The 13,528-nt window shown below is 38.8% G+C and overlaps 1 protein-coding gene and 1 long non-coding RNA gene across 3 annotated transcripts in view; one reads left to right on the forward strand and one right to left on the reverse strand.

The window, feature by feature from the left end:
• Positions 1–5,568, reverse strand: part of LOC129150862 (uncharacterized) — an 86,529-nt gene extending 80,961 nt beyond the window's left edge. For both annotated transcript variants that reach the window (XR_008557625.1, XR_008557626.1), the window contains exons 1-2: positions 5,507–5,568; positions 344–369 (exon numbers count right to left, since the gene is read on the reverse strand). This is a non-coding gene — a long non-coding RNA (uncharacterized LOC129150862). The remainder of the gene's footprint in view (positions 1–343; positions 370–5,506) is intronic.
• A 905-nt stretch (positions 5,569–6,473) lies between these two features.
• The window catches only part of CDH20 (cadherin 20), a 53,166-nt gene continuing 46,111 nt past the window's right edge, over positions 6,474–13,528 (forward strand). Inside the window, exons 1-2 of the mRNA XM_028157626.2 lie at positions 6,474–6,562; positions 6,685–6,913. Coding sequence (XP_028013427.2) covers positions 6,686–6,913 — 228 coding nt within the window. The 5' untranslated portion in view covers positions 6,474–6,562; position 6,685. The remainder of the gene's footprint in view (positions 6,563–6,684; positions 6,914–13,528) is intronic.

Genomic DNA, 13,528 nt, shown 5'->3' on the forward strand with positions numbered 1-13,528 from the left:
GAGACCATAAAAGCCCAGTGCATTTCAATAAGAAAGCAGTAACCATCCCTTCCCCCAACTTTAAATATCACAACGAATTCAACCAACAAAATAAACAATTCACCAAGAGCACGCTTTATGTACAACTTTAATTTCTTCCTACTGTGTTGTTCATTACTAAGCTATTTGCTTTCTTCAGGCAGTATGGGGGAGGGAGGACTTTTAAAAGACTCATTTAACAGAGAAGTCAATTTCCACTAATGTAGTCTTTGTGTGGAATATGTGGTCCTCTAAAACAGATCTATATACACAAATATACATACATTAGCCTCTTTTTTTATAAGAACAACAGAAATTAGCTCACCTTCAAATATAATCGCTATTCTTATCCTGCAGGGAAAAACATGAATATGAGAACCATATTATTTATAATAATTGCAAACTGGTATTTCTGATAGGAATGATTTTCCCTTCACTTGTATAAAAACAGCTCTAAGTGTGAAAAGAGTAATATAACTATTGTATAACCCAGATTTTACTTTCTAAAAAGTTATACAGGGAAGGAACCAAGATGGCGGCATAGTTAAATGCCTGCACTTGCTACCTCCCACACCCACATAAAAATTACAACTAAAATACAGAACAACTATCATCAGGAACTGCAGGAAAGATGGCTGAGTGAAGTACTATAAGGAGAGATATAAAGAAGAAAGCACACTGAGACTGGTAGAAGGTGTGGAGGTGTGAAATGGGATGGTTCGGCACCTGGGTGTGCTGTTTTTTTTTTTAATTGGGAGGGAGATCGTCTCTGGGGAGGCTGCCCAGAGGAGCAAGGGGTCCCAGCCCCACACCGGACTCCCAGCCCAGGGTTCCAGAGCTGTGGAAAGAAGTCCCTATGGGCCATAAGAACTACGGACTGTAAAAACCAGTGTGGATTGGGGCTGCGTGACACACAGGGTGCTGCAGAACCAGCTGCTCCTCTTAAAAGGCTGGTACTACGAACTGAATTTACAAGCTCCCACTTCCTCTGAGCTCCAGTGCTGGGCGAAGCTCTGGGGGACACAGACACATACTGGCAGTAACTGGACTGTCTGGCATCAGGGCAGGAACTCGGGGGCAGCTTTCTTCCAGAAGGAAGTGCTCGCAGTGGTTATTATTCCCCATGCTGGGACCTCCCTGGTGCAGGGCTGACTAGCAGCCATTTCTGTTTGCTCCACCCTGGTGATTCCCTGAGACCCCACCCAATTTACAACCCCACTCAAGCTGAGCCCAATGGCTTTTGTATATGAATGGCCAGTCCTTTCTCAGCCTAAAACCTGTCAGACAAGATGCAGCTGGGTCAGGGAGCCACAAACCTATCAATAAAAGGCCCAAGGCTGGCACCAGCACCAGCCTGCCTCGCTTCACAGTTGGGCCTTGCATGGATACTTTCAAACCCGATACAAAGAAGAGGAATCTGCAGATCTCTCTGTAGCTCCTGCTGGGTGGCCCCAGGCAGTGGCTGACTTTGTACCTCCCTGGAGACCCAAGAGCCAGTGTACCCAGGGTCAGTGTCAGACCATCCCAAATTATAACTCTTCACATCCATAAGTGACACACTTAAGGGGAAGACTCAGTGAGCACCAAAGCCCCACTGAAGCAAGTTCTGCTCCATAAGGGTGTCTCCAGCACAGCAGCTCTCTCACTGTAGTTGCAGCTAGTCCCACAGCCAATTGGCCTGGAAGTCAATTCCTCCCAGTAACATCGACAGCAATCAAGGCTCAACTATAGCAAAACTGTGCACACAGCCCACAAAGGGGTGCACCAAGAGTGTCTACCTCAGGTGACTGGGGAGGCTGAGTCATTGGGCCCTATAGGACACCTACTACACAGGGCCACTCTATCAACTCAAGGAGACTTAGCAGCTACCCAATGCATAGAAACAAAGGGGAAGCAGCCAAAATGCAGAGAGAAAGAAACATGTCACAAATGAAAGAAATGGAAGAAAGCAAACTACTGGATAGAGTTCAAAACCACAGTTATAAGGTTATGCCAAGAATCTTCTAGAAACCTCCAAGGAAGTGAGAACTTCAAGGATCTTAGTGAGAATGCCAAAAAAGTGGAAAAGGACCAGTCAGAAATTAAGCATACACTGACTGAAATAAAGAATAATATACATGGATTCAACAGACTAGAGGATCCCGAGAATCAAGTCAATGATTTGAAATATGAAGAAGCAAAAAACACCAAACCAGAAAAGCTAAAAGAAAAAAGAACCCAAAAATATGAAGACAGTGTAAGGAGCCTCTGGGACAATTTCAAGGGTACCAACATCCGAACTATGCAGGTGCCAGAAGAAGAGAGAGAGCAAGATATTGAAAACCTATTTGAAGAAATAATGACAGAAAACTTCCCCTACCTGGTGCAAAACATAGACTTAAAAGTCCAGCAAGCACAAAGAACCCCAAACAAGAGGAATCCAAAGAGGACCACACCAAGACACATCATAATTAAAATGCCAAGGGCAAAAGACAAAGAGAGAATCTTAAAAGCAGCAAGAGAAAAACAGTTAGTTACCTACAAGGGAGTGCTCATATGACTGTCAGCTGATTTCTCAACAGAAACTATGCAAGCCAGAAAGGAGTGGCGAGAAATATACAAAGCGATGAATAGCAAGGATCTACAACCAAGATTACTCTATCCGGCAAAGCTATCATTTAGAATTGAAGGTCAGATAAAGAGCTTTACAGACGAGAAAAAGCTAAAGGAATTCATCACCACCAAACCAGTATTATATGAAACACTGAAGGGTATTCTTTAAGAGAGGAAGAAGAAGATAAAGGTAAAGATTAAAATTTATAAACAATTAAGTGGCAACAAAAAAATATCTATCAACAAGTGAATCTAAAAATCAAATGAATAAAAAATCTGATGAACAGAATAAACTGGTAAATGGAATAGAATCAGGGGCATGGAAATGGAAAGACTGATGATTCTCAGAGGAAAGAGGGTGGGTATGATTTGAATACCCAAGAATTTCCTGCCTGGCTCAGAATCCCAACACTGGTTGCATCTGGGGAGCAACTTGTTTAGGATAGCATGAATATGAAATTGTGATGAATGTCAGAAGAAAGCAGAAAGACATTTTCAGAGAAACATCCATGTGAGAGGGTATGGGGGGGGGGGGTGCGGGAAGAGATTAGACAAAGAGCCAAAACTGGTTTGGCTCAGTGGATAGAGCGTCGGCCTGCGACTGAAAGGTCCCGGGTTCGATTCCAGTCAAGAGCATGTACATTAGTTGCGGGCACATCCCCGGTAGGGGGTGTGCAGGAGGCAGCTGGTCGATGTTTCTCTCTCATCGATGTTTCTAGCTCTCTGTCCCTCTCCTTTCCTCCCTGTAAAAAAATCAATAAAATATATTTTTTAAAAAAAAAGAGAGATTAGACAAAGATCTTATATGCATGTATACATTATCTATGGACACAGCCAATAGGGTGGCAAGGTTCTGGGGTGGGGTTGGAACCGGTGGAAGGGATCTATGGGGGGAAAAAGAGGGACATCCGTAATAATCTCAACAATAAAGATTTAAAAATATTATTATTTTTTTAAAAAGTTAGGCAGGAAGTACTTTTCATTGCACTCCACCATGAAAAAGAAGGAATAAAGTGTTCTGCATCAACTATAACTATCAAGTTATTTAACATAAAAAAAGTTTATGAAAACTGTCGGCTTAAATGCTTGAAGTTTATAAAAGGAGACATGAGAGGAGCACACAGGCCATCAGAGCTTTCACAGGATCACCAAGGGCTCCAGCCCTAAACAGTCAGAGGCCACTTTTGCACATGCTCAGTGAGAGGGAAGAACACTCCAAAGCTTTGCACTGGAGTGTAGGAAGCCAAAGCTGACAATATTCAGTGAGAAGAACACGAGGACTTTGCACTGGAGGGCAGGAGGCCAAAGTGGACAGGAGAGAGATGAAAGCTGAAGGGACTGATCCACCTATAAAACACTCATCACAAAGATTCCAAAGATCACTGTTTTCTCCCTTGTTGTCTGCAGATGACATCTATAGGTAAAGATGGGAGTTTAAATTGGCAAGAATGTATGTCCATTTTGTAAGAGATGGGAGAATATAAGGAAAAGTACTTAAAATCCCTCAAAATTTCCTCAAATCTCATTCTGTTCATAAATTTAGCCAGTGGAAGCAAGAGAGGGGACATCTGCACACCATCCATGTACATGCACTTGTGCACTTCAAATTCAAAGCAATGTGCTAAAACTAGCCAGAAAAAAATAAATAAGTGGAAGTAATTCTTAGGCAAAATGTACACGTATGAAACACAGACATTAAAGGAAATATATTAGAGTATATAAACTGAGTTCTACCATTATTGAATGCCATCCAAAAATAATAATTTTCTCTATTCTAGAGAGTTTCCCAATAGCCAGTCCTTCATTAATTTTCCTCATATGGAAAAGCAATGTTTGGTTATTACAGAATTAGATTGGGCCAGAACCCACTAAATAGTAGGACTTATCACAGATGAAGAAGTCCATGAAATAATGTATATATACATTAAGCCCTTTAAGAATTTTGGTACAAAAAGTATCCGGGAAATATGTTTCAGGTTTAGCTTTATCAGTTTTACACATTACCTAGGTCATTTCTCCTATGTGACTGTTCAAATGCCGGTGGGCACCTTAGTCATTTTCAGAGTGCTTTCACCTGCATTATCCCAACATATCCCCATGGTAGTCCTTGAGGTGGGAGAAGCAGTATTGTCCCTGCTTAACAGATGAAGAACAAAAGTGCATCGAAGTAAACAAGTCAGAGGTAATGAAGATAGAACGAAGAGCTAAAGTGACTGACTCTTAGGTTTCAGTCTCACAACAAATGGAATATTCCCTTTACGGTTACCAATCATAGTATTCTGGCAACATTTCTTTTTTATTTTGGCAATATCCTTTAGTCTATCTTCTATTAGCTATTTCTCACCAATCTTTGTCATTAATTCATATCCTGGGTTAATGTTCCTTCTTCCAGAACATCTCCCCTTAGGAATCAGAGAAACATAGGCTGGGTTTCTGTCTATTGGTCCAAAGAGAGGGGACCACTAATACTTGGTAACTCACCTTTTGGCATGCCATTGCTCTTTATTAACAAACACATCACCTTAAATAAGGCACACTTGGCTTGCTTTTACTGAACAATCAGTCCACCTTTAGAGCTGGAACATATGAGAGGCATAGCCTCCCATTCTGTTACAAAAACTCTATAGTCCTCCTTGGCTTTTCCCTTTCTCAGGCCTCACTGAAGTGATTTCTTGTACAAAAATGAAATGGCATACTGTATGAAATAATTATAAGATCTTTTTTAAATTCCTTTGTTCGTGTTAATAAGTGCGTATTTGGGAGGAAAGCTAAAATGAGTTCTGATGATGATAGGTGGAAGGTGGTAACTGAGCTAGCATCCATGCATTCATTTTAAACCACTTGGAAAAATGGAGCATTATTTCATTGCAAAGGTCTGAAATCCCCAAATACACACATTTGTTCTGAGAAGATCACTGCAGTTCTCCACATTAACAGTGACATCTTGGTTGTTTTTAGCATGAGTGGCTTGAGTGCTATACCACCTCATTAAGCCCAGCTCAAGAAAAGGTTGATGAGGTCACAGCAGAGGAGTGAGGTCACAAGCTACTCTGACCTCACAGAACAAAAGAAATTTAACTGATGAAAAGATGTCCCCAGAGTAGAAGTCAATATCCTTCTGCCATCCCTATCCTTTCAATGGGGGGAAAGTGAAGGCTAGACTCTTAGTGTGCCCACAGTAGCATGAGACTAACAGCGTTTTAAAGTCTCCTGTGAATGATGCAATGACTAGCTGACCATTCAATCCTAGAAAGGTCACATTAGCAGTTCCTATCAGTGCATGAGAGCCGAAACAGTAGAGTGTGAAACTTCAATTCCACTATGAGCTCAGAGAATGATTAAAGTCAGAAGTGATCCATGGCTGCTAAGAAACGAAGTCCAAGATTCCTAATATTATCGGTAACATGGAGCAACACAAGATAATTGTGGGTGGCAAAAAAAAAAAAAAAAAGTTAAATTTTGCTTTTAGCTTTTTAATGAGCCAAGAAAAGCAGTTGGGTTAATGAAAATATTAGTTATTAGCTGTAAATTTTGGAAATGGATACAATTTTTAAGAGTTTAGAAGGCTGGCTGATCATAAATATTTCAAAGTGCACACTATTAATTCAAGCCAATCAATAATACAGCATAACCCTCCAGCTACACTACCAATGAGACAAAATTTATGCATTACTATTATTCCCACTGAAATCCATATCCAAAGGTTTGGGATTGGTTATAGCAAGAAAAAATATTCTTTTATCAAAATATTATTTATTACTCAAACATTTCTAAAGCAATAACATGTTATGACTCTTTAATTTGTTGAGTAGAAACTGAGTAGTGACATTTCTTGAAAACTTGCTACAATCCCACAGGAAAGAAATTGACATCATTACAATGTGTTTTCCTTAACTTGACAGGAAGTCAACTTCAAGCACATTGACTTGAATTGGGATCTCATTTAGGAAGCGTAAGTATCCAATAAACTGTGCTATTTTTTTTTTTTACTTGAAAAATACTCAAGTTCCAGTGGCTTACCATCCTGTACTTTACTTTCTGAAAAATTGGCATTCCCACGTGGACTTCTGGTAGAATGAGCAATGCAAAGAGCTGGCTTGGACTTGGCATGTCCTTGTACTTCTGGGGATTGATGGACCTTACGACCACCGTTCTCTCGAGCACACCAACACCACCAGGCAAATTAAAAGCGCTCCTGTCAGACAAGCCACAGTCACACTCAAGGACAAAGAGGAGCTGGGTTTGGAACCAGTTTTTTGTTCTGGAAGAGTACACTGGAACTGACCCTTTGTATGTTGGGAAGGTAAGAACTGCCAAAGAAAAGATAAATGATCAGGATATTGAATGCTGAAATTGAATATGAATTGAATATGAAAGCTCACCTAGACTGTGTCTGAAGCCTAAGAACAATTTTAACAAGTGGTATGTTACTTGACAGCTAGCTGAATCTAATTTTTACTTTGTCAGATAACCAGTCAGAAAGGAAATATTTATCTCCTTGTCTCCTTGTTCATGCATCTACTCTGAGTGGGGAGGTGGAGGGATAGCATGTTTGAGTGGGATTTGGAGGAAAAGCCTGGGCCCCTGCAAGAGCCATTCAAGTCATTCAAGTCCCAAAAGAAGAAGCATCAGTCTTGGGAATGACAAGATAGGGAAGAAAGAAACTAGGGAATGCAAAGGAGGAAGCAGAGGGCTTTTTGCTTTTCTTTTTTTTTTTTTTCTTCAAAGCATTTCCACAGATATAGCCTAAGGCCCAAATGTAAGGGGGAGGGATGAGAATACAACATTCTTCATTTCAGAAAATCTTAGCATGTGTTCTATCCTAAAGGGTAGCTGGAGACAATCAATGAATATATTCATAAACTTTATACTCAAATTCCCTTGATATATCTATCATTTTATTTTTAATCCAAGCTTTCTCCTATGTTTACATTATTTGGTTGTTAATCAGAGACCATGTTATGAAAGCAACCAAGTGAGAGAAAATGGGAAACAAGGAACTAATTAGAAAATAAATAATTCATTTAAATAATAACTTAAACACTTGTTTTACACAAACGCTAAGAATATGGCTTTCAGAGTCAGAATCAGACACATGTGGGTTCCAGACCCTGCTCTGCCAAGGGCTTCCAGGGTGACTTTGGACAGGTTCACTAGGCTCCATTAGCCTCTGTTTCTTCAAATGTCTAATGGGGATAATAAGAGAACTACGACTTTTCAAGAGTTGTCTTTATAAACTCTTTCCTCCCACCCATTTCTTTTTTTATATATATTTTTTTATTTATTTCAGAGAGGAAGGGAAAGGGGAGATAGAAATATCAGTGATGAGAGAGAATCATTAATTAGCTGCCTCCAGCATGCCCCCCTCCCACTGGAGATTGAGCCCACAACCCGGGCATATGGCCTGACCTGGAATCAAGCCATGACCAACCTGGTTCATGGGTCGATGCTCAACCACTGAGCCACGCTGGCTGGGCCTTCCTACTCACTTCTTAACCCAGTTATGTGACTTCTATCCCCACCACTGCACTAAAGCTGTGTTTCCCATGCTCCTAAGGACCTCCCCACTACCAAAGCCAATGGCTTCATTATATTGATTGACAACGCTAGCCAGCCCCTTCTTCTTGACTCATGATCGTTTTCGGTTCATGACCTTCACAATCCTCTCAGCCTCTTTGCTGGTCCTCTCCCTGACCCCAATTACTGGAGGTCTTATAAGCTCTGCCCTGGACCTCTCCTCTACCCAAACTCATTCCCTGGGATGATTCAGCACCTTGTGATTTTTTAATTCTATATTGTTTAAAATATTACATATGTCTCCTTTTTCCCACATTGACCTCTCCCTGGTCACTTCCATCCCCAGCACATGACCTCACCCCCCTACTGTCTGTGTCCATTGGTTATGCTTATATGAATGCATGTAAGTCCTCTGGTTGAACTCTTACCCTCCTCTGCCTTCCCTCTGAGGTTTGATGGTCTACTCAATGCTTCTATGTCTCTGGATCTATTTTTATTCATCAGTTTATGTTGTTCATTATATTCTACAAATGAGTGAGATCATGTGATATTTATCTTTCTCCAACTGGCTTATTTCGCTTAGCATAATGCTCTCCAGGTCCATCCATGTTGTTGTGAATGGAAAGAGTTTTCTTTTGTAAAGTAGCGTAGTATTCCATTGTGTAGATGTACCACAGTTTTGTAATCCAATCATCTGCTGATGGGCACTTAGGCTGTTTCCAAATCTTAGCTATTGTAAATTGTGCTGCTATAAACATAGGGGTGTGTATATCCTTTCTGATTGGTGTTTCTAGTTTCTTGGGATATATTCCTAGAAGTGGGATTACTGGGTCAAATAGGAGTTCCATTTTTAATTTTTTGAGGAAACTCCATACTGTTTTCCACAGCGGCTATACCAGTCTGCATTCCCACCAGCAGTGCAAGAGGGTTCCTTTTTCCTCACATCCTTGCCAGCACTTGTTGTTTGATTTGTTGATGATAGCCATCTGACCGGTGTGAGATGGTACCTCATTATCATTTTGATTTGTATCACTCGGATAATTAGTGACTTTGAGCATGTTTTCATTATGTCTCTTGATCTACTGTATGTCCACTTTCAAAAAGTGTCTATTTAGGTCCATTGCCCATTTTTTGATTGGATTGTTTATCTTCCTTTTGTTAAATTGTCTGAGTTCCCTACAAATTTTGGAGATTAAACCCTTATTGGATAAAACACTGGTAAATGTGTTCTCCCATGCAGTGAGCTCTCTTGTTGTGTTGTTGATGGTATCTTTTGCTGTGCAGTAGCTTTTTATTTTGATGTAGTTCCATTTGTTTATTTTCTCCATAGTTTCCATTATCCTAGGAGCTGTATCGGTTTGCTAAGACATATGTCTGATATATTGCTGCCTATTGATTCTTCTAAAATTTTTATGGTTTCCCATCATACGTTTAAGTCTTTTGTTCATTTTGAGTTTATTTTTGTGTATGGTGTAAGATGGTGGTCTAGTTTCATTATTTTGCATGTATCTGTCCAATTTTATCAACACCATTTACTGAAGAGACTGTTTGACTCCATTATATGCTCTTGCCTCCTTTGTCAAATATTAATTGAGCATAATGACTTGGGTCTACTTCTGTCCTATTGGTCTATATGTCTGTTCTTGTGCCAGTACCAGGCAGTTTTGAGAACAGTGGTTTTGTAATAATAACTTGATATCTGGTATTGTGATCTCTCCAACTTCGTTCTTCTTTCTCAAGACTGCTGTGGCTATTCGGGGTCTTTTTTTATTCAATATGAATTTTTGGAGAGTTTGTTCTAAGTCTGTGAAATATGCCATTGGTATCTTAATGGGGGTTGCATTGAATCAATAGATTGCTTTGGGTAGTATAGACATTTTAATTATGTTGATTCTACCAATCCATGAACACGGTATATTCTTCCATTTGTTTATGTCTTCCTCTATCTCTCTTTTCAATGTCCTGTAGTTTTCTGAGTATAGGTCTTTTACCTCCTTAGTTAAGTATATTCCTAGGTATCCTAATTTGTTTTTGGTGTAATGGCAAATGGGATTTTTTGTTTGTTTCTATTTCTGTGAGTTCATTATTGGTGTAGAAAAAAGCCATAGATTTCTGGGTATTAATTTTGTATCCTATTACATTGCCGAATTCATTAATTAAGTCTAGTAGTTTTTTGATGGAGTCTTTAGGGTTTTCTATGTACATTATCATGTCATCTGCGAATAATGATAGTTTTACTTCTTCTTTTTTAATCTGGATGCCTTTTATTTCTTCTTCTTGTCTGATCACTATGGCTAGCACTTCTAGTACTATGTCGAATAGGAGTGGTGAAAGTGGGCATCCTTGTCTTGTTCTGTTCTTAGGAAAAATGGTTTTAGTTTTTGCCCATTGAGTATGATGTTGGCTGTGGGTTTTTCATATATGGCTTTTATTATGTTGAGGTATGATTCCTCTATTCCCACCCTGTTGAGAGTTTTTAACAGGAAAGGGTGTTAGATTTTGTCAAATACTTTTTCTGCATCAATTGATATGATCATGTGATTTTTATCTCTCAATTTGTTTATGTGATATATCACATTTATTGAATTGCAGATATTATACCAGCCTTGCATCCTCAGAATAAATCCCACTTGGTCATGTGTATGATCTTTCTAATGTAATGCTGGATCCAGTTTGCTAGAATTTTGTTGAGGATTTTAGCATCTATGATATTGACCTGTAATTCTCTTTCTTTTTAGTGTCTTTATCTGGTTTGGGGATTAGGGTAGTGCTGGCTTCATAGAAAGAGCCTGGAAGTGTTCCTTCCTCTTGAATTTTTGGGAATAGCCTAAGGAGGGTAGGTTTTAGTTCTTCTTTGAATGTTTGGTAAAACTCCCCTGTGAAGCCATCCAGCCCAGGGCTTTTGTTTGCTGGAAGTTTTTTTTTTTATTATTATTACTGCTTCAATTTCCTCCACAGTTATCAGCCTATTCATATTTTTTTATTCTTCCTGATTGAGTTTTGGAAGTTTGTATTTTTCTAGGAATATGTCCATTTCTTCTAGGTTGTACAGTTTGTTTGAATAGAGTTGTTCATAGTATATTTTTACAATCCTTTATATTTCTGTGGGGTCAGCTGTTACTTCATGTCTTTCATTTCTGATTTTGTTTATTTGGGTCCTCTCCCTTTGCTTATTGGTGAACCTGGCTAGAGGTTCATCAATCTTATTTATCCTTTCAAAAAACCAGCTCTTGGTTTTACTGATCTTTTGTAGTGTGTGTTTTTGTTGTTGTTGTTTTTTCCTTTTTTTTTTTTTTTGGTCTCTATGTCATTTATTTCTGCTCTTTTTTAAATATATTTTATTGATTTTTTACAGAGAGGAGGGAATAGTGATAGAGAGTTAGAAACATCGATGAGAAAGAAACATCGATCAGCTTCCTCCTGCACACCCCTACTGGGGAATGTGCCCGCAACCAAGGTACATGCCCTTGACCAGAATCGAACCTGGGACCTTTCAGTCCACAGGCCGACGCTCTATCCACTGAGCCAAACCGGTTTCGGCTCTGCTCTGATCTTTATTATTTCCTTCCTTCTGCTTACTCTGGGCTTTTCTTGTTGCACTCTTTCTAATTCTTTGAGTTGTAGAGTTAGGTAATATATTACCAGTTTTTCTTGTTGTTGTTGTTTTTTGTTTGTTTTTGTTTTTTTCTGAGGTAGGTCTGTAATGCTATGAACTTCACTCTCAGGACTGCTTTCACTGTGACCCATAGATTTTGGTTTGTTGTGTTTCCATTGTCATTTGTTTCCTGGATGTTTTTTATTTCTTCTTTGATCTCTTTGGTAACCCAATCATTGTTTAAGAACATGCTATTTAGCCTCCAAGTCCTTGATTTTTTATTGTAGTTGATTTCTAATTTTATGCCATTGTGATCTGAAAAGATGCTTGATATGTTTTCAATCTTCTTGAATTTGTAGACACTTAGCCTGTGTCCTAATATGTGATCTATCTTTGAAAATGTCCCATGTGTACTTGATAAGAATGTATATTCCATAGTTTTGGGGTGAAATGTTCTTAAGATGTCCATTAAGTCCATCTGATCTAGTAAGTAGTTTAGGGTTGCTGTTTTTTTGTTGATTTTTTTGTCTAGAAGATTTATCCAGTGATATCAATGTGGTATTAAAGTCCCCTACTATGATTGTATTGTTGTCTATCTCTCCCTTGATATCTTCCAGAAGTTTATGTATTTGGGTGCTGCTGCATTGTGTGCATATATGTTTACCAGGGTTATATCCTCTTGTTGTATCAATTCCTTTAGTATAATGAAGTAGTCCTCCTTATCTCTTGTTATGGCCTTCACTTTGAGGTCTATTTTTTCAGATATAAGTATTGCTACTCCAGCAATTTCTACACCAGAAATTTTTAATTTCCTTTTGTCTGAAAAATATTTTTCCATCCCTTTATTTTCAGTCTGTGTATGTCCCTTGTTCTAAGGTGGGTTTCTTGTTGACAGAATATATATGGGTCATGTTTTCTTATCCATTCAGCCACCCTATGTCTTTTGATTGGAGCACTTAATCCATTTATGTTTAAGGTTATTATTGATAAGTACTTGTTTGTAGCCATTTTTATTCTTTATGCCTATGTTTCTTCTTCCCTTTCTATTTCTTCTTGTTACAACAGTCCCTTTAGCATTTCTTGCATTGATGGCTTGATAGTAATAAACTCCCTTAAGACTTTTTTTTTTTTTTTTTTTTGGTCTACAAAGCTCCTGATTTCCCCTTCAAATTTGAATGATATCCTTGCTGGATAGAGTGTTCTTGGATTCATTCCCTTATTTTGCATCACTTTGCATACTTCATTCCATTCCCTTCTGGCATGATGAGTTTCTGTTGAGAAATAATTTAATAATCTAATGGGAGATCCCTTGTAGGTAACTCTTTGTCTCTCTCTTGCAGCCCTTAATATTCTGTGTTGTTAACGTTTGCTGTTGTAATTACAACATGTCTTGGTGTGGGTCTTTTGGGGTTCATCTTGCTTGAGACTCTCTGTGCTTGTGTGACTTTTTTCTTCCCCAAATAAGGGAAGGTTTCTGTAATTATTTCTTCAAGTAGGTTTTCTAATCCTTGCTTCTCTTCTTGTCCTTCTGGCACCCCTATTATATGGATGTAGCTTTGTTTCATGTTATCCCAAAGCTCTCTTAAGATCTCCTCCTCCTTTCTAATTTTTTCTCCAATTGCAGTTCAGATTGGGTGTATTTTCCTACCCTGTCTTCTAACTCACTGATTTGGTCTTATAGTCCACTATTGAAACCTTCCATTGTGTTTTTTATTGTAGCTATATCATTCTTCATTTCCTCTTGATTCTCACATATGTTGGTAATTTTCTCTTCCAGCCAGTTTAGGAATTGTATGACCCTTACTC

Source organism: Eptesicus fuscus, chromosome 12 (genome assembly GCF_027574615.1).
Source record: "Eptesicus fuscus isolate TK198812 chromosome 12, DD_ASM_mEF_20220401, whole genome shotgun sequence".
NCBI lineage: Eukaryota > Metazoa > Chordata > Mammalia > Chiroptera > Vespertilionidae > Eptesicus > Eptesicus fuscus.